Source organism: Cherax quadricarinatus, chromosome 8 (assembly GCF_038502225.1).
Source record: "Cherax quadricarinatus isolate ZL_2023a chromosome 8, ASM3850222v1, whole genome shotgun sequence".
In the NCBI taxonomy this organism is placed as follows: Eukaryota; Metazoa; Arthropoda; class Malacostraca; order Decapoda; family Parastacidae; genus Cherax; species Cherax quadricarinatus.
In genome coordinates, this window is record NC_091299.1 from 12,964,532 (window position 1) to 12,984,376 (window position 19,845).

General features: G+C 40.0%; 1 protein-coding gene across 1 annotated transcript; it reads right to left on the reverse strand.

Annotated features, from left to right (window-relative positions):
- Window positions 1-1,754: 1,754 nt before the first annotated feature.
- On the reverse strand, window positions 1,755-4,151 carry LOC128685208 (uncharacterized). Its single transcript, XM_070082729.1, has 2 exons — window positions 4,065-4,151; window positions 1,755-2,796 (listed from the first exon to the last, which is right to left on the reverse strand). The coding sequence occupies exons 1-2, from the start codon at window positions 4,149-4,151 to the stop codon at window positions 1,909-1,911; spliced, it is 975 nt and encodes a 324-aa protein (XP_069938830.1). The 3' UTR covers window positions 1,755-1,908.
- Between the last annotated feature and the right edge of the window lie 15,694 nt (window positions 4,152-19,845).

Consider the following 19,845-nt stretch of genomic DNA (forward strand, 5'->3'; position numbering starts at 1 on the left):
ACAAATGAAGCTTGATTATAATAACTGAGGACCTTTCCGGGTGAGGTCACTCATTTGGTCGAGGTCTCCTCTGGCTGAGATCCCGTCTCGCCAAGGTCCCGTCTGGCCTAGGTACCGCCAGGGCGAGGTCCAGTCTGGTCACACTGGACATAGTTACATGCATCATTAAGATATTGCAGTCATTTCACAGATCATAATCATATCATGCAGCTAACCACCTAAATAAGCAACTTGTAAATATAATCTCAAAAAAACTCAAGTATATTATCATTACCTCGACAGACGCTGGTGATTCACTAGGTTACAAACTTATCAAATGTCAACTAATTCATCTATCAGGTGCAAAGTGTGGCTAAAGCCTCAAAGGTTTAAAAGATCATTAACAATAAGTGATTTGCCATTTCCTGTAGTTTTTAACTGCTGAGGTCTTGTCTGGGCAAAGCTCAACACATCTTCGTAAAGTTATTACTGAAAAAAGCTTTGCAAAAATTATTTTTCCTTCAAGACAAGAAACAATGTATAAGTCAACATACATCCTCGCTGAAACTTAATAAATGTAAACAAAAACTTTCCCCGTTTAGAAGCTTGTGATTTGTGTACGTTCTCTTTATATACGTTAACGTAGTACTCACAAAGTATTACCTTTTAACACATATTGAACTTCTCTTTTCAATGCAAAGAGTAGACAGCCATATTGTTTCGTTGTTTCATTAATTAAACACTTCATGGAATCTGTTACTTCCTGTGCCTTTAACCATACCCTTCTGCTTTAGTCCCTCTAAAATTATCTATGAAAATATTATTGAAGATAAAAAAGTGAGGACTTTTTTTCCGGCTCTTCACTCAGTATTGATGGAGCAACTTTGTTTTTGATGTGCCTATTATTTTTTTTTAAATATACTGTTCACGAGTAAGTGACCCTCACCCTTCGCTTCAAGCTCCCTCATACTTTCACTCTGCGCCGCCTCACCCTCCACCTGGTATCATCTACCATACCTTCACCATTCATTGCTTGCCCAGGAGTGCTGCTCACTATGTGACCAGCCTGCCTTCTACTTGATTATGACTCACTTGCTTACAGCCATATTTCTCCTTCCTGTCTGGCCACCACTTCACCGTGTCTCCTCCCTCCTTTCCCCTACGCTGCTTGACGCTTCCACTTCTCATTTAAGTATTTAATTTCTTAAAATGCCAGATTTAAGTCCTCCAAAGATCCTTTCAAATGAGTGACATAAAATAATCTCATATGTATTACTTTTTCTTAGTGGCTTCACTCTGAATATGTTGTAAACATTTGTCAACATTCATTACTTTTCAAGAAAAGAAATTTTATCAGGATAACGAAAGACTTTATCTTGTTCTAGCATGACTGATCCTTAAAGGTGTGTATATTTATTTATTTGAAATGTGTGTTCTCTTTTACTTCAGTAGTTGGTGCCATAATTATTTTGACCAGAGTGTTTACTGAAAACTACATAACTATGTTATTGAAGGGAAACATGCATCATTTCTGTCAGATATTCCAGTTGACCGTCCTTCAGAGTATTCAGCTCTGATGAGATCAACCTTCTAAATCTGTTTAGGCATTCTGACTGATATTCATATGTTAGTGTTTTATTGCCACCAAGTGACGCCATGCACATGAAAAGGTCTTCAGTTCACTATGAACAACTGGGGTCAGGCTCTTCAGTTCACTAAGAATGGGGAACACCTGGGGTCAGGCTCTTCAACGTGTCTTTGCAAAAGTAAAAACCTTACTCTTTATGTATTTTATTAACAGTTTCCTAGTATATCCATTGCCTTACATTGGAAATTACATGCGTATTTGTAACATAAGATAAAGAAATAAAAAATTGTTACTGGAAGGATGATTGTTGCTAGTGAAGACTCGTCACTTGCAAGTAGCTGTTAGGGCGTCCCGTACACACTAGACGGCGCGGGAACTCCTACACTGCCTCCCCCGCTCACAAAGGAACTGTCATCTTGAAAACCGCCTCCAATGCCACCACCAATGCCGATACCAGCGCCTACTCCAATGCCACCACCAATCCCAATACCAGAGCCACCTCCAATCCCGATACCAACCCCTCCTCCAATGCCACCACCGGTACCGATAACCTCACCTCCACCATGAGAGGCAGAGCTGAGGGCAGACTGGAGGTCCTCTCCAGTGGGCAAAGTCGGGTTGTCACCATCAGCATAGTTGACGAAATACACTTGAGGAGTTTGTTGCTCAGGAGCTGGGACGTGGACGACTTGTTGACCTTGATGGGTGCGCTTGTTGAGCACGTAGACGATGTTCTTCTGCAGTGGTGGAGGAACAACGATTGGTTCCACCCCAAATCCTCCCTCAGGAGTACGGATGAATAAAATGTTGTGTTCCACTCTTGGTGGTGGAATATGTGGTCGTGGACCAATTGTTCTATGAACTGGAGGAGAGGTGAATACATACAGATTTTTAGTGATTTGGGGAGTAATACAGCTGCCGTCTACATGACGAATCTGTCCGCCACCACAGCTGCCTGAGAACCCAGAACCACCAGAGATGAACCCAGAGCCGCTAAAGCCGGAGCCGCCAGATACGAATCCAGAACCTCCAGATACGAATCCAGAGCCGCCAGTGAACCCGGAACCGCCAGAGAACCCAGAGCCGCTAAAGCCGGAGCCACCAGAGACGAACCCGGAACCACCAGAGAATCCGGAGCCTCCAGAGATCAAACCTGGGCCGGAAGAGGTGGGTAGACTGTAGCCCTGAAGCTCGGCGCCTACAGCAGCCACTAACAAACAGACCAAGATCTGTGGAGAACAGTAGCAGATTAGCCACAAGTCTCAGTTACTACTAGCAGTTACGAATTAAACATAGTATAATTATCAATAAAAACAGCACCACAAACATAATAAATATTACAATTATTATTCAAATGCAAATCTTTCATTTATTACCAAGTGTCATCCCTCAGTCATCATAAATATCTCAAAATAAATCCCTCAGCCATTATAAGTGTTACCATACTACCACGCATTTCTTATCCACAAGCCTCTCATCCACTTTTGTTGTTACAGCACAAGCCTCTCAGCCACTTTCATTGATGTAATACAAATTTTTCAACTATTTACAGTCAGCACAGCACAAACCTTTCAACTATATATACTCTTCCCACAACACAAACCTTTCAAACATTTGCCCCGTCACCACAACTTTTACATCACGCAAAGTATTTACAATTATCAATTTAATTAATAAATTTTATTTACTGAAGATGGCCCTTTTGTTAAATAGTTGACAGTAATGTCACAAAACAAGAGAACAAGAATAATCAGGAGATGAGTGTCTCCAATATAGAGAAACAAACTACTTCCGCGAGGAATCTTGACTGCAATGTTTTGTTTCTCCCGTGTTTGTTTCTTCTCATTAATGGCATTCCAGACCAGGCGGCTGGGCAGGATGGATCACTGAGCGTGGACTAGACGCCTTTACGAATCCTGTAGGTCTACAATCTATGAGAGACTCAAGACTTAGAAGCAACTATAACTAACAAGTTCCGGAATACTATGAGAGTCTGAGGGAGTGAGGGAAGGCAGGACTCACCAGGAGCTGCATGGTGGAGAATAGTGTCCGTCCACGGCCACCCGCCTTATATACCTTCTCTCCCTTAGCTTCGTAAAAATACTTTCTTTCCAGGCATCAATGTGACCCCTCCCAACTCCTCCTTCCCCCACCGGTTGTATATCCCAGCTTACGCTGCACGCTGGGTCAAGGGGCAACTCCTACCTCGTCTGCGGTGGTAACTTTCTCAGGAACTCGACATTCTAAGGATTCTCTGATACCTTCTTCACAGCTTCAACAATGAAGATTCAGTATTTTTGTGACAAAATTACGTAATTATCCTCTGGGTATTTTATATATTAAGGCCCAAAGACATTTAGTCTGTATTATAGATCGAAGGAATGAAATATTTAATTTTTATGACCTTTTTTTTTTGCTATGGTGAGACAGCCGGGTCCTTTCGGGAATGTGACAGTGTGGGCGGAGCTGACATGTTCGTCCCTACCACCACACCCACAGGAGTTGTGACCAGTGTGGGCGGAGCTAACATATTCCTCCTCGCCACCATACCCACAGGTGTGACCAGTGTGGGCGGAGCTGACATATTCGTCCCTACCACCACACCCACAGGTGTGACCAGTGTGGGTGCAGCTGACATATTTCTGCCCACCACCACACCCACGGGAGATGTGACCAGTGTGGGCGGAGGTGATATATCACTACTACAGCAATGAATTTGTTTTTATGTGTAGATAAATGTATTCGTAGATATACCATCCAGTCCAGATATCCTTCCCCCAATTACTTTTTATTTTTTCTCCTTTACATAAGTTTTGTTGCACCCTCAATGTGGTCATGAAGACAATGTCATAATTATCACATTTCTTCTCTGTATACGATTGACCATCCTGAGTTACGGAAATTCCGAGTAATAGCAACTCCAGCTTTGCTGGAAAGAAACAATTAAAACTCCCGTAACTGTTGAAACTTAAATGGAACACTTGACGATATCCTCAGTCCCCTCCCGAAGTCTCCCCGCTCATATTTCAGCATTATATGTGAAAATCATCCACTGTGATGACATACGACAGGGAAAACACCAAGCTTTTGCTCCAGTTAACTATCATATATAATAATATAGCAGCAAATTGAAGATGTATCCTGTTTTGCTGAATATAAAATCCCTTCCACCATTACCACACCCTCTCTAGGGTTGACCAGTTGGGGGGGGGGGTTAAATGTTACTCACAGCTCGAGAGGTGTGAGCACAAGACACAAATTATTAGTCACAGACTATCATGGAAACATCAAGTGTTGGCTTCCTGTGCTGATGTTAGAGGACAGTGTGCTTTCAGAGACAAGTTCCAGCTCCCGATCCCGCCGTATGTCACTTATTGTGTCCATGCGTTGCCAGCTGGCAAATGAATCTCAGCATTGCTGTTCGCACAGCGAAAACCGTTTATTGACGAATTATTTGCCTATTTGAAAACAAGCGCCAAACTTATATGGGTCAAACAACATTTATAGACAAAGATAACGAGTAACAATCACACTAAAACGCAAAAAACGTGATGACCTGGTTCCATTTTAACCATTTCACCTCAGAAGCCACACGCACACAGTTCATGGTCGAAGAGCCTAGCCATTTTTTTTTAATAATAGCATTTCTTCCTCTTGCAAAGCCTCCAACGCTGTATGACCTCGACGGGGTTTAACTTTTTTCGTGAATAAAGCAAATATTAAATAAATACAGGAATCTCAGCCTGGAGTAAGAGAGAGCCGGAGCCTCATGTCAGCCGCGTCTTCTTCAGTTTCTTATAACATTAATGTCTCTCCGACTCTTGACATGTTTTTGATGGTTTTTCCCAGTGTCTGCCCAATAATAATAATAATGAATAAAAATATTAGTAATTAACATTTGTGTATGACAACAGTAACATTAACATGTACAACAAAACTCATAGTATTGCATTAAAATTTTAACTCATCATAACCATAATTTTTAATGGGGCGGTGCGGAAGTCAGTGGAAGACCTCGGTCACATAAATCTTTCCCAACCTTACTATTAAGAAAATGAACAACATGCTTAGGTTATATATATATATATATATATATATATATATATATATATATATATATATATATATATATATATATATATATATATATATATATATATATATATATATATATATACGTGCCGAATATGTAAAACTGGTCAATTAGCAAGAACTCATTTAAAATTAAGTCCTTTCTAAAATTTTCTCTTATACGTTTAAAGATATATTTTTTTCATTAATGTTGATGTAAAAATTTATAATTTTGCACCAAAAGGAATTTAGAAAACTTACCTAACCTTATTATAACAAGCGCAATTTATTTTAGCCTAACCCAACTAAATATATTTTAGATTTGTTTACAATAATTTAATACTAAACAAACACAGTGAAATATATTTTTTTCGTTAGGTTCAGAATGATTTTGGCGAAATTATTGCATACACAAATTTTCACTTGTCCTATATGGCAAGATGAGTGTTGCTATTTAAGCCAAGATCGCAAATTCTGCCTATTCGGCACGACATATATATATATATATATATATATGGATATATATATATATATATATATATTTATATATATATATATATATATATATATATATATATATATATATATATATATATATATATATATATATATATATATATATATATATATATATATATATATATATATGTGTGTGTGTGTGTGTGTGTGTCGTGCCGAATATGTAAAAATGGTCAATTAGGAAGAAATCATTTAAAATTAGGTCCTTTCTAAAATTTTCTCTTATACGTTTAAAGATATATTTTTTTTCATTACTGTTGATGTAAAAATTTATAATTTTGCACCAAAAGAATCTTAGAAAACTTACCTAACCTTATTATAACAAGCGCAATTTATTTTAGCCTAACCCAACTAAATATATTTTAAATAAGTTTACAATAATTTAATACTAAACAAACACAATGAAATATATTTTTTTCGTTAGGTTCAGAATGATTTTTGCGAAATTATTGCATACACAAATTTTCACTTGTGCTATATGGCAAGATGAGCGTTGCTATTTAAGCCAAGATCGCAAGTTCTGCCTATTCGGCACGACATATATATATATATATATATATATACCTTTCTCTGCCCGCTAATTATTGCTAGGCTACCATTTATAAACACAGATGCCTTTCCCTTACCATAATTTTTCGTCACAGAAAAGTGATAGTGTTTTTTGCTGTTTTGATGTGGGCTCGCCAATTTGTGTTTGTGGTGGGTGTCTTGACTCCTGGTCACGCTTCTAAGCTTCATCGACTGGCTACTTGATCTCTAGGACAACTATTTTTAAAATTACGTAATGATTACCTCCATCACTGTCACATTCATGTATGCTTCCCTTTGATTAATGAAAGGTATTTCCTTCGAACACACCCGTGTGTTTAGTTTCCATCTGTGTTTCTTGTTAGTGAACTTTTCACTTCAAACACCTTCAACCTTTATACCTACCTTAAAATATAGTATGTATGAATTTTTCTAATGCCCCTTCTTCATCCCGATGGCTCTATTTCGTAAACACCCTCAGACTAAAATGTTGTCTGACGTCCCTATAACTAATCAGCATTTTTAGCTTCGATCTGTGCTCCTTTGTATGAGATCTCCTTTCAGTAAGTAAGTAAGTAAGTTTATTCAGGTATACACAAATACAGTTACATAGAATTATCATACATAGCAGCATATGTGTAGAGAACCTAGGATAACCCAAAAAAGTCAGACAGAGTGACTTATTTCCATTGGGGTCCTTTGATAATCTCCGTCTGCCCCATCAGAGTCCTCTGAGTATCTCTTAAAATCTCTCTAGTTTCTAAACTTATTCGTTCAGCTGAGGATTAAATGCTGATGTTGCTGTCGAGTTAATTCTGACACACCTCATAAACAAGGTACTGAACGACCGTTTCTTAAGGTACCTAAACTCTGTTCTTAAATTCATCACACACGCACACATACACATACATACTCCATCGTGATAATTCAGCTGGCGGCCACTTACTGCGAATACTGAGTGCAGTGCTTACATATAGATCCTTTATTTTATCTGAGTTTTGAATCTACTTTTATTCGCCAGATTCTGTATACGGCTTCCTCTCTCCTTCCCCGATTTTCTTAGCATTTTTCTTGCTGGGTTGAAGTTCAATAACTGCCTGTTTGACCAGTCTTGCAATCTGTATACGTCCTCTTCAAGCTTTTCCCTCTTGATATTTATGATCCTCATTAGATTTACATAAATCACAAAAGAGATATGCACGACTGTCTCCTCAGGTACAGTATGTCATTTACGTATATTAGGTATAACACAGGGTCTAGTACAGATCTATGTGAGACACCGCTTGTTACGTTCGTTCATCCCGATACCTCTTCCCGAACAGTTGTTCCATTCTCCCTTAGCATAGATATTTCTTCATACAACGAAGTGCCATTCTCATTATCCCTGCCTGCTTTTCCAGTCTGTGTTGGTGTGTGTACTCACTTAATTATAGTTGCAGGGGTCGATTCATAGCTCCTGGCCCCGCCTCTTCAATGGTCGCTACTAGGTCCTTTCCCTGCTCCATTGCTTTATCATACCTCATCTTAAAACTATGTACTCCAGTGTCGTCAGGTCGATTTCCCTTAACTTTCTTCGTGGGACATTCCCCTTAGCTCCGGGACTAACTTTGTTGCAAACCTTTGCACTTTCTCTCATTGCTTGATGTGCTTGACCAGGTGTGGTTTTCTAACTGGTGTTGCATACTCCAGTATTAGCCGGACGTACACGGTGTACAGAGTGTTGAACGATTCCTTACTGAGGTGTCAAAACGCTCTTCTTAGGTTTGCCAGGCGTCCACATGCTGAGGCAGTTATCTGATGTACGCCTCAGATGTGATCGGTGTTATACTTACCCCAAAATCCTTTTCCTTTAGTGAGATTTGTAGACTTTGGCCCCTCCTGGCATGTACTCTGTTTGCGGTCTTCTTTGTCCTTCCCCGATCTTCTTGACTTTGTATTTGGTGGGGTTAAATTCCAGGAGCCAGTTGCTATACCAGGCTTGCAGCCTGCCCAAATCCCTTTGTAGTCCTGCGTGATCCTCATCCGATTTAACTTCATATCATCTGCAAACAGGGACACTTTTGAGTTTATCCCTTCCGTCATGCCATTCACATATGCCAGAAACAGCAACGGTCCTAGGACTGACCCCCTGTGGAACCCCGCTCGTCACAGGCGCCCATTCTGACACCTCGTCACGTACCATGACTCGCTGTTGCCTCCGTGTCAGGTATTCTCTGACTCACAAAATCGTAATGACACGACTACAAACAAACCATACCACCGGCGGGGTTAGAACCCGCGATCAGAGAGTCTCAAAATTCCAGACCGTCGCGTTAGCCACTGGCCAGCAAGCCACAATAAGATTCATCCAACTAGGCATATTTATGCACCATGTTATGATTAGGAATTCTCTGATCCACTGCAGTGCCTTTCCTGTTATGAGTGCCTGATCATCTAGCTTTTGCATTAATCTCTTGTGCTGAACTGTGTCAAAAGCCTTCTTGTAGTCCAAGAAAATGCAATCTACCCACCTCTCTCTTTGTTTTCTTACTTCCGTTACCTTGTCATAAAACTCCAGTAGGTTTGTGACACAGGATTTCCCTTCCCTGAAGCCGTGCTGGTTGTCATATATAAGCTTGTTCCTTTCTAGGGGTGTTTATTCATTCACATGTAGAAAATGCTATGGAAATCTTCAACTTGTTGACTGCTAAACGGTTGAGGAATTATATTTGAAGTCCCTCTCTACATGAGGGTTTATTAAGGCTGATTATGTAAGCTATTTTCACGAGGAGTCTGTAATCCCTAAAATGGGTATTAAAGTAAACTCTCAGTGTATACACAGTGTATACACAGCAGTAACAGCCTGGTTGATCAGGCTCTGATCCACCAGGAGGCCTGGTCACAGACCGGGCCGCGGGGGCGTTGACCCCCGGAACTCTCTCCAGGTAAACGCCAGGTAACAGTAAACACACCCCTCGGCTATTATTCTACTTATTTATACACAGTGTGTAAATATAAAAGTGGACAATGTGACGTATACATTCCACAGTTGTATATGAGTCAAAGAAACAGATTTATAGTTAACTTCAGTTATAGAGAAATCGAAGAGACCACTTAAAATGAAGTCACTATTCAGGTCTTATGTTTCATCTTCTATCAGTAGGAGCATCCAACAACACTTCAGTTTTCACTACATCCATTTTTCTTCCAACATTGTTTCTTTAACCTTCCCGTCCCCGGTGGAAACGAACGCAGCAGTTCACTATATTACCTCTCCAGTCATGCTAACCTGTAATTATTAGTCTAGCTAATTGAATTTAAAGATTATCGATTATACAAGGCTGTAAGTAACCTGTTCACCACCAGTCGAAACTACTTTAGTCCTTAAATTAGGGACTAATGAAAACTGTCATTTTATATATGCTGAGCTACATACCTTCTTGGTATACGTAACCTTGCTATCTTTTCTAGGGCAGACTTTTAGTTGCTTTAGATGGCACTGATTTTTAATACAGCTAACCAATTAAAACATTCGTTTAGGGTACCCTGAATTTTACCTTGATTCTGTATGACGTGGCCTCGTGAAGTTGTATATACAGTGGCACAAGTATATCATTTCAGCTTACGTGTGTGTGTGTGTGTGTGTGTGTGCGTGTGTGTGTGTATGTGTGTATGTTGTGTGTTTGTATGTGTGTGCTCACCTATTATGATTGTAGGGGCCGAATTTCTGCTCCTGACCTTGTCTCTTTAACTAACTCGTCTAAAGAGGATTCATAAATCCCTAGCCTTGTTGGTCTTATCATGCTTATTCTTAAAGCTAACTCATTTGTGTCTTTAATTTCCATCTACGACCCCTTCTCCATTAACTTGGTCCTTCGATCAGTCTGTATCCGTCTAGCTTATCAAGTTCTTTATCTTAAACATTATCTTTAACATCATGTCTTCCCTGTTTATTTCCATCTAATGTATAGGTGGGCAAAACAAAGCCAGCGGGCTATTTCTAATCCGCCAAGAAATTCTATCCTGCCAGCCACTGTCTCACAATTTAGGAAAATTTAGTGCCTAAGAAATAATAAGCTTTGATTTTATTATGTTGTAATTATGGGAGGCGAATGTTGATCAATCATTGCGGTAAGACCTGGTAACGCTTGACACACTTACTATATCTCTTTTTATTAGGTGTATATTTTAGGTTGATTTCAGGACATACATTTTTGGGTTTCCCACTGTTAATTCCAGGATGAGTGCACGTCAGCGACACCTGTACTCCAGCGTTCGTACCTTCAATTGTTCGCCTGGGAGCCCGGGGATTCTCTTATTTTTTCCTCCCCTTTCTTGGTTTTGTTTACTAATGTTTCAACCACCGCCGTCGTCCGCCTGGTAACTGTAAGTATCTGATTTTATGTGAGCTTCTGTTACTTTGAATCCCCACACACACACACACAGGTGTTCCATATCCCACAAAGGTAAGATGACTCACTTAGGGGAAAGTCTTGAAAAGCGGATGAAAACTAATAGCTGTCTGGTAAGTTTTTTTTAGGCAGGAAACCAAAATATGGGTTTCCCGGGATGATTGATACGAGGTGTCTCTGTGATTTTTGTATTTGCCGTAAATATCATGACCCAATCAAGGAAGTTTTATGAAAATATCAAAACATTTTTTTTTTTATATTTTATTAAAAAGTACATCACAGCACATAAAAATAACAAAACAGGCCTTATCTGTCAACAAATATAATAAGCTTTCCATGGCCATATAATACCACATACAAATGTAATAATTATACATCATGTAACAAATATTATCTAAGGAAAACACAAACAGTAACCAAAGTAAGGAGAGAAACATTTATGACAAAATTACTTAAGTTTCATTAGCCCACTTTTCAACTTCGCTGCAGCTTACGGTCTGGAACGAATACTTCAAGTATTATATATTGTTAAGTGACTTGCATACCTAATTTATTCGTCGACTCCAGATTTTTCAAAAAAAAAATAAAGAAATGAATTTGGTCTATTATTAATGGTTTGCAATCTTACATCGACAAAAATGAACACACAAAACTTACCAATACGGCCTACAACAAGCTGGCGATGTGGCCCGACTGTTAAAATAATTACCCAAATCGAGTTTAATGTCATTGTTTAATTCTTTCGCTCTCTCCTCGTATATCAGTCCCCTTGTCTCCTAAAATGTCTTGTGAAACTCAGAACGCTCTGGTTTCTGATCAGGTGTGGGCTCCATATTGGTGCTGTATACTGTAAGATGAACCAGACTCTTAATATAGGGACCTGAATGATTTGAGATGACCCCTCTTAAAGAGGTTCCTTGGTATTGGTAAGCGATTCTTAATTATAGGAAGTAGACTTGTCCTCCCGTTTCTTGGATTAAATCTGATTGCCTCCTGGGGTTGTTAATGACGTTTCTTGAAGGTCCTTAAAAACTAATCCTATATTCACCAGTCATGCATTTGCTTTAGAAGTTATTCCTCTTCGGTAATATTGTTGTTTTTACATTCACCCTCAGGTGCTTCTTGAGTAATTTTTTGTAGCTTTTGTCCCCTTCCCCTTTCAGTTTGTATTCCATTTCTTGTCTTTTCCTTTCCCAAATTTTCACAACCGTGGACTTTACGGAGATCAATTCCGGTATCATTGTAACACCGATCATTGTAAGACTTCACATTTCATACTTGTCTTTAATAGCTTTTTCCTCTTAAAAAAGAGGCCTCTACCCTAGGCTATTCTTTGTCCCAAAATTAATTTCATTTTAATCTTGCCAGTTTTTCTAGTTATTGAACCATTTCTTCTTTCGATCTTAAGAATTTGTAGCCCCTTTATTCTTTCAGCCTTTATTCCTGTTACCCAAGTCATAGAACTCCACTAGGTTGGTGAAACAAGATTACTTTCTCAAAATATATGCTGTTTGTCATGTACGAAACCACTTATCTCCAGATGCTTCAACACTGTTTGAGCTTCCAATTACCACACATTATGTATAACACTGAAGTTCAGTGTTATACAAAGCGTCTGTCACCTTGCTTGAATAACGGGACTACGTATGTTATTTGCTGCTGTCTTGGCAGTGCATTTTTTTTATCTGTAACTTCCGGAATAGAGGTGTATGCTCGTCATGTTCCGTTTATACTTTCATCATACATATTTATAAAATTTCCAGTAACTGTAGCATTGTCTGGTGCCCACAGCTGTCTAACGCTGTAGTCTACTGTTGTTGCTGTCTACCAGAGGCATATAAATAGTACTAGGTAGCAGACTATCCTAGACAATCTTAAATGGCCTGAAGTATTGTGCTTTACAATAGTAGCAGAGTTTGTAGATGTCGAGTTTCAGTTCTTGGGCTCGCCTTGTTCGGTTAACAGGACATTAAGCAGTATTTACGCTTAAACCTTGTAAATGATTCTAACATCTACCGTGTTCTTCAATTTAGTCCACTTCTCTACCGCCACAACGTCTTCAGAATACATAACATCTTCGTGTGTCCACCTCCCTTCCTCCCGTCTTGGTCTCTCTCGTGTTTAATATCTGCATTTGCCTATCTCGTCTATATAACAGTATTAGCTATGCTGTGATCGTTTCTTTTTCTTGTTTTTTTCCTTGAAAGGTGAGGCAACATTATTCAAGTTTTTCATCGTAGCTTTCATTTAGTACCTCGCATAATTATAACCACTAATATTCTTAATATGAAGGTAGAATGTTGTGGTGAATAAAACTCGTGTACAGTACCTGGATATTTCGGTAGATATGCAAGTGTTGCATAGGTCCTGGTCATAGATTTTGGCATACCTAATATTAATGATAGAATATGCAAAATAAAATTCGTGATATGATAATCACACTTTAAAGGGTGATTATCAAAGACACTCTAGAAAACAAGTAAATCAAAATGGATTTAATTAACAGCCACTCACATTAGATTAACTGAATCAAGTTAGAAAACAAGAGTATTTTCTGCGATCCTAGCAGATATAACCAGGTTCAGTCACCCACCTCGGACTTACCATTCACTACCTTCATTTTCAACAAACTGTTAAATTGTGTTTTCGAGCATACAATGCACACAATTTGATACCACTCTTAACTTTGAGAGTGGGAGGACGAGAAGTGTTATGGTAAACTAGCCTGATGGTAACACAATAGGGAGAAATTATTAAAATTACCCGATGTATACGGAAGCTACAACTTAGTTTGACCTGACTCCTTATCCTCATTACTTGCTCTTGGTAGACTATGATCTGAATGTAACACGCTTGTTTGAAGCCAAATACAAATATGCATGAATTATTGACAAGGGAATTAAATATAAATTTTGTTTTGGATTCTCTCGCATAGGCTTCCGAGCTCCGAGATCTTGACCTTGACTAAATAATTTTGGTTTCTCCCACCACGGAAGTTTAAAAAAACATTGTTAGAATGGAAATAACAAATAAGTTTAAATTAGAGCAGTGCAGATAAAAAAAAAAGTAGAACAATTGCCTATCTTAGGGAAATGTCAAGTAAAACATCTCATGGAGAAACTTGAAGTTGAAGATTGAGACACTTATGCAGCATATGGGAATCTTTATTCAGGAAACGTTTCGCCACACAGTGGCTTCATCAGTCCAATACAAAGAGGAAAGCGTAAGGAGAGGAGGAGTATGAGGTAATCAGTCCCTCAGCCTGGAGTCGATGTGTTCAGTCCATCAATCTTGTAGAATGTACAGCATAGGGCCGTAGACGTGGCTATATACTGTAGTGAGGTGAGGTGAAGCAGATGGAGGCGGAGTCATAGTGGTACCATCCACTAGTCGAAGTAGGTCCTCGTCCAAAGGTTGAACAAGTGTTGAAGAATTCTTTGTAACAAGATCCCATGATGCTGCAGTGTCTAACAGTTGTGATGAATGGTTTGAAAAACCGACAAGTTGAAGATTGAGACACTTATGCAGCATATGGGAATCTTTATTCAGGAAACGTTTCGCCACACAGTGACGAAACGTGGATGGTACCACTATGACTCCGCCTCCGCCTGCTTCACCTCACCTCACTACAGTATATAGCCACGTCTACGGCCCTATGCTGTACATTCTACAAGATTGATGGACTGAACACATCGACTCCAGGCTGAGGGACTGATTACCTCATACTCCTCCTCTCCTTACGCCTTCCTCTTTGTATTGGACTGATGAAGCCACTGTGTGGCGAAACGTTTCCTGAATAAAGATTCCCATATGCTGCATAAGTGTCTCAATCTTCAACTTGTCGGTTTTTCAAACCATTCATCACACATGGAGAAACTTAAAATATCAATAGACTAAAAAAATATTGTCACTGCTGGACTAAGGCTACAATGCAAGTATCTTTGACACTTTGGTGATGTCCCCTTCAAGGAAGGTTCCTTGATGTCCCCTTCAAGGAAGGTTCCTTGATGTCCCCTTCAAGGAAGGTTCCTTGATGTCCCCTTCAAGGAAGGTTCCTTGATGTCCCCTTCCAGGAAGGTTCCTTGGTGTCCCCTTCCAGGAAGGTTCCTTGGTGTCCCCTTCAAGGAAGGTTCCTTGGTGTCCCCTTCAAGGAAGATTCCTTGGTGTCCCCTTCAAGGAAGATTCCTTGGTGTCCCCTTCAAGGAAGATTCCTTGGTGTCCCCTTCAAGGAAGATTCCTTGGTGTCCCCTTCAAGGAAGGTTCCTTGGTGTCCCCTTCAAGGAAGGTTCCTTGGTGTCCCCTTCAAGGAAGGTTCCTTGGTGTCCCCTTCAAGGAAGGTTCCTTGGTGTCCCCTTCAAGGAAGGTTCCTTGGTGTCCCCTTCAAGGAAGGTTCCTTGGTGTCCCCTTCAAGGAAGATTCCTTGATGCTGGTGAGGGGCTTGTGATCTAGGGAATTGGATCTGTGCACCGGTTCCTTGAATTAAGCCTGAATAATTCCTTCCACATCCCCCCCTTGATTATAATAATTTGGTGATGCCGATCGCATGAAATGTACACTGTGGACAGGGTCAGGGTCCCATACACGCCGCTATATCTTAGTGTCCAAAAACAATTATTTAGGCATACATGAAGAAACTTTTAAGAAATGGCAGATTTCTTCGTTGCTAATGATGTATAAAATCATGAAATATTGTATACAGACTGCACAGGTTAGATGAATGAGCTGCAAAACGAGATTATAATCTAGAAAATGCCTAATTTTGTAATGGTAATGTTGAGATATTTGAATGTTTTGAGACTATCCATATATTGTATTAAGTACAAAATTAACTGTATTATGACTGTATTATGATGAAGTCACTTTTCTAATATCTAAACCCATTTTCTCGCTATGCTTATTTTTTTCTGAAATTAATCTAGTTTAGTACAAGTTTTTAGTGGTTATATACTGCCCTTCCGTGGATCACATAATAGCAGTCTACCACTCCAATTATTTTGCCTCTTCGCCATTATTTATTTATAGGACCACAATATCAATGCTTACGAGGCAAATTATATCCGTTATCACTTAAAAAATTCTTTCAAATAAATTAAATCACTTGTTCTATATTTTGTAGTTCCAGATCTGTTTCGCTGTTAAATTTCAAAAGTTTTTTTTTGATCATAGAACATGAAATCTGCAAATCCATTTCGTAAATTTGTAAGTTCTATTGACTATCAGATTAGCTAAATAGAATGTATTTATAGGATTTTAATTTGAAAGTGAACTGTTTGAGAGTAGACTGTTCCTCTGCAGGTGTTTTGAAATGGTAGGTTGTTACTCTGCAGGTGTTTAGCTCTCACCTGTCACCTAGTGTGGTAAATTTTGGATTTTCCTAAATTCAGCATGTGTAAATTTGAATAATACAATAATTGTGTAATAAAATGTGATGCTGATTTGACCCTTCGAGAAATTTTAACTTAAGGGGTGTGTGGAAGAGCCGGAGAGTGACGCCGGGGAGGGACGCCATATTGAATTTAATGTGTGAACACTGGACTTGGTTGTGCAATGTAATCAAGCGTTCTCGGAGGCCAAATTACGGTGGTTCAGCTTGAATTTGTAATAGGAACCTGTGTTAATGTCCCCTGCTGAAGAATTGGGAAATATTAGGGACTTCCAGAATTGCATGTGGATGGCAGAACATCACTCACAGGGAAGTGCACCATTAGTCCTTGTATTTAGATCTCTAGCTGGCCAGTGTAAGATCTAGGTGTTAGGCAGGTGTTGTGGTGTGATCCATCTACAGTAATTAAATGGTAAGCGGTAATACAAAGCTCTAATAACACTATTGTATTATATGTATTGTACTAATAGTTATATTTTTGCGTACCCAGCAAGTAAACCAAAATAACATACAGTTCACATAACTTTAATTTACCAGAGTAGTTGGTTTTAATATTGTAATTATTAATTTAATGTCAGGTCTAGCTTTTTGTGAGTGGTGACGAAGTGGGTATCAAGGGAGTTACAGTTCAGCAACCAACTGTAACTTAAGTCCTACTTTTCTCACCTAAATTACTTGCCTGTAATAATTCAGGTAATACCCTGTAAATCTCATGCAAGTAATTTGCTCACATAATAATTTTCACACCTAGTAAAGGACCTTCGTTGGACAGTCAAATTTTCTCCGCCCTGACTTTGCCGCTTGGAGTGTCTTGTCATGATAATACTATAGATAAGCAGCCTGACTGATCAGACACTGCGACACGGATTAGCAAACGAAGGATCAAACCTTAACTACTCTAGGAGTGTTGAATGGCTTTAAACAGGTTTAAACGCTGGATGAAATATTATATTATTGTCACCTCTGTTCCAGATGGCAAGATAAAGTTCACATTCTAGTTTAGATATGTATTTTGACATTGAGGATACTTTATTCACTCGAAGGTCTGCTTTAAGTATTTGATTATAAATATTTCTTGTACACAAGTACAGTACTGTTTCTAGTATTCAGTATAAGCTATTCTGTGCAAGCCATTCAGTATTTCATTCAGTGTCATTGCGCTCGCTGGCAGTCATTCAGTGTAGCTCGTTTACTGTATTCGTCCAGTATCAGTCATTCAGTGTTAGCACGACACCTTTATGCATCGAAAATTCTACCCCAGTAATGGGAACACCGTGTACTCTGCTGCTGCTGCTGCTGCTGCTGCTGCTGCTGCTGCTGCTGCTGCTGCTGCTGCTGCTGATGATGATGATGATGATGATGATGATGATGATGATGATGATGATAACGCCATGTACTGTCCCACTGCTGCTGATGGGACCACTTTGTATTCTGCCCCACCGTCCACTAATGTGTCACAACAATATTTCTTAAACGGTTGGGTTGAGAAAGCCAGCAGAAACCATGCAACCGTGAGTCTTGCGGCACTGATGCGAATGGATGAATCCGGCTGTCACCAGTACCACATTCGGGAGTCTGGCAGGAGCGGATGACACCTATACACATGAGTGTGGTTGAATACCACCAGTGTCACACCTGGAAGACCTCTGGCCACGCACATCCAGTGGTGCACACTGGAACGTGTGATGGCAGCCAGGGGTGAGCGCTCACTGCTAAAACTGACATTTGTGGTGGGGTTATAATTTATGCTGGTTGTTTTAACCTGGTATGGTTAATACTTGTGTTGAGTGTTTACCTAGAGTTTACCTGGAGAGGGTTTCGGGGGTCAACGCTCCCGCGACTCGGTCTGAGACCAGGCCTCATTTTGGATCAGGGTCTGAACAATCAGGCTGTTACTGCTGGTTTACTTGTATCCTCGTTTTTATTGCGTGTATTACATATACTTTTTCTTGAGGACGTGAGCGCAGTGTTCCATAAAAGTCGCTACTCCTTGTCTACCACTGACACCTCTTTCTTGACAGCTGTGTTTTGGTGTTTGCTAACGTATAGGATCTTAATGACGTAGCTTTAATGGACAAGAAGTAAGAAGAGAAAGATTCTCTTCACTCTGCTGCTTCACAGATACTGCTGTTGTTTTAACCCCCCTTCCCTCGTATTACCTGTTATGGCGGCACTAAAACTCGAGCTGCTGGAAATGTTTACTTAAGAGCACCGAGCCACCGTCTAATCTTTGCCATCTTCTGTTGTGATCCTGAGTATGTTTGACCTTTAATATGGTTGACCTTGAGTACTTGGAGTTTTCTTGGAGTCTCTTCCGGAGGTCGCCATTACCCCCCCCCCCCCTCCCGCTCCTCCGCGGTCCGGCCCTAGAGCTTGGATCAGCTTCATGATTACCCTTCTTATTCAGTCCTGAATGGTCGTCCAGTAACCGAAGGAGGAATGTGCAGCACTTTGATCGATTAGACACATGTGCAACTCTTGGGTATCTTTATTGAGGAAACGTTTCGCCACACAGTGGCTTCAGTCCATACAAAGGAGAATCTTGAAGAACAGGAGGAGAATGAGGTAATCAGTCCCTCAACCTTGAGTCGATGTGGTCAGTCCATCAATCTTGAATAGAATACGGCATACGTGCGGAGAAGGAGCTTATAAACCGTTGGTAGGAGAGGTGCAGCAGTCATAGGCGGTGTCACATTTGTTCAATGTGGAAGTAGGTCGTGCCCAAGAATTAGACAAACGAAGAATTCCCAAGTATTAAGATCCCAAGAAGTTGCAGTGTCTGACAGGTTTGTAGATGAATGGTTCAGAGAACCGACATGTTGATAAATTAGACATATGTGCAACTCTTGGGTATCTTTATTGAGGAAACGTTTCGCCACACAGTGGCTTCATCAGTCCATACAAAGGAGAATCTTGAAGAACAGGAGGAGAATGAGGTAATCAGTCCTTCAACCTTGAGTCGATGTGGTCAGTCCATCAATCTATGTTCCCCATCAGTAAAATGGGTACCTGGGTGTTAGTCGACTGGTGTGGGTCGCATCCTGGGACACTGACCTAATTTGCCCGACATGCAGAGCATAACAAGGGGCTTTCTATATAGTAGTATGTCATTGTTGTCAGCTAAGACTGTATACCTTGTACATGTACTTGTAGTAAATAAAGATATTATTATTATTACGAACCACAGCCCGGCTGATCATGTACCAACTTTAGGTATCTGTCCAGCTCCTTGAAGACAGCCAGGGGTCTATTGGTAATGCCCCTTAAGTATGCTGGTAGGCAGTTGAAGAGTCTTGGGTCCCTGACACTTATTGTGTTCTCTCAGTGTACTCACGGTACCCCTGAATTTTATTGGGGGGATGTTGCACCGCCTGCCGAGTCTTTTG

What these genes read in the sequence shown, in the direction of transcription:
- LOC128685208 (XM_070082729.1), bottom strand. Translation starts at nt 4,151, where the DNA reads ATGTCAGCTCCGCCCACACTGGTCACACCTGTGGGTATGGTGGCGAGG. An exon ending in CCACACTGGTCACAACTCCT is followed by an intron (nt 2,797 to 4,064) that starts GTGGGTGTGGTG and finishes TGTTCTCCACAG; the next exon opens with ATCTTGGTCTGTTTGTTAGT.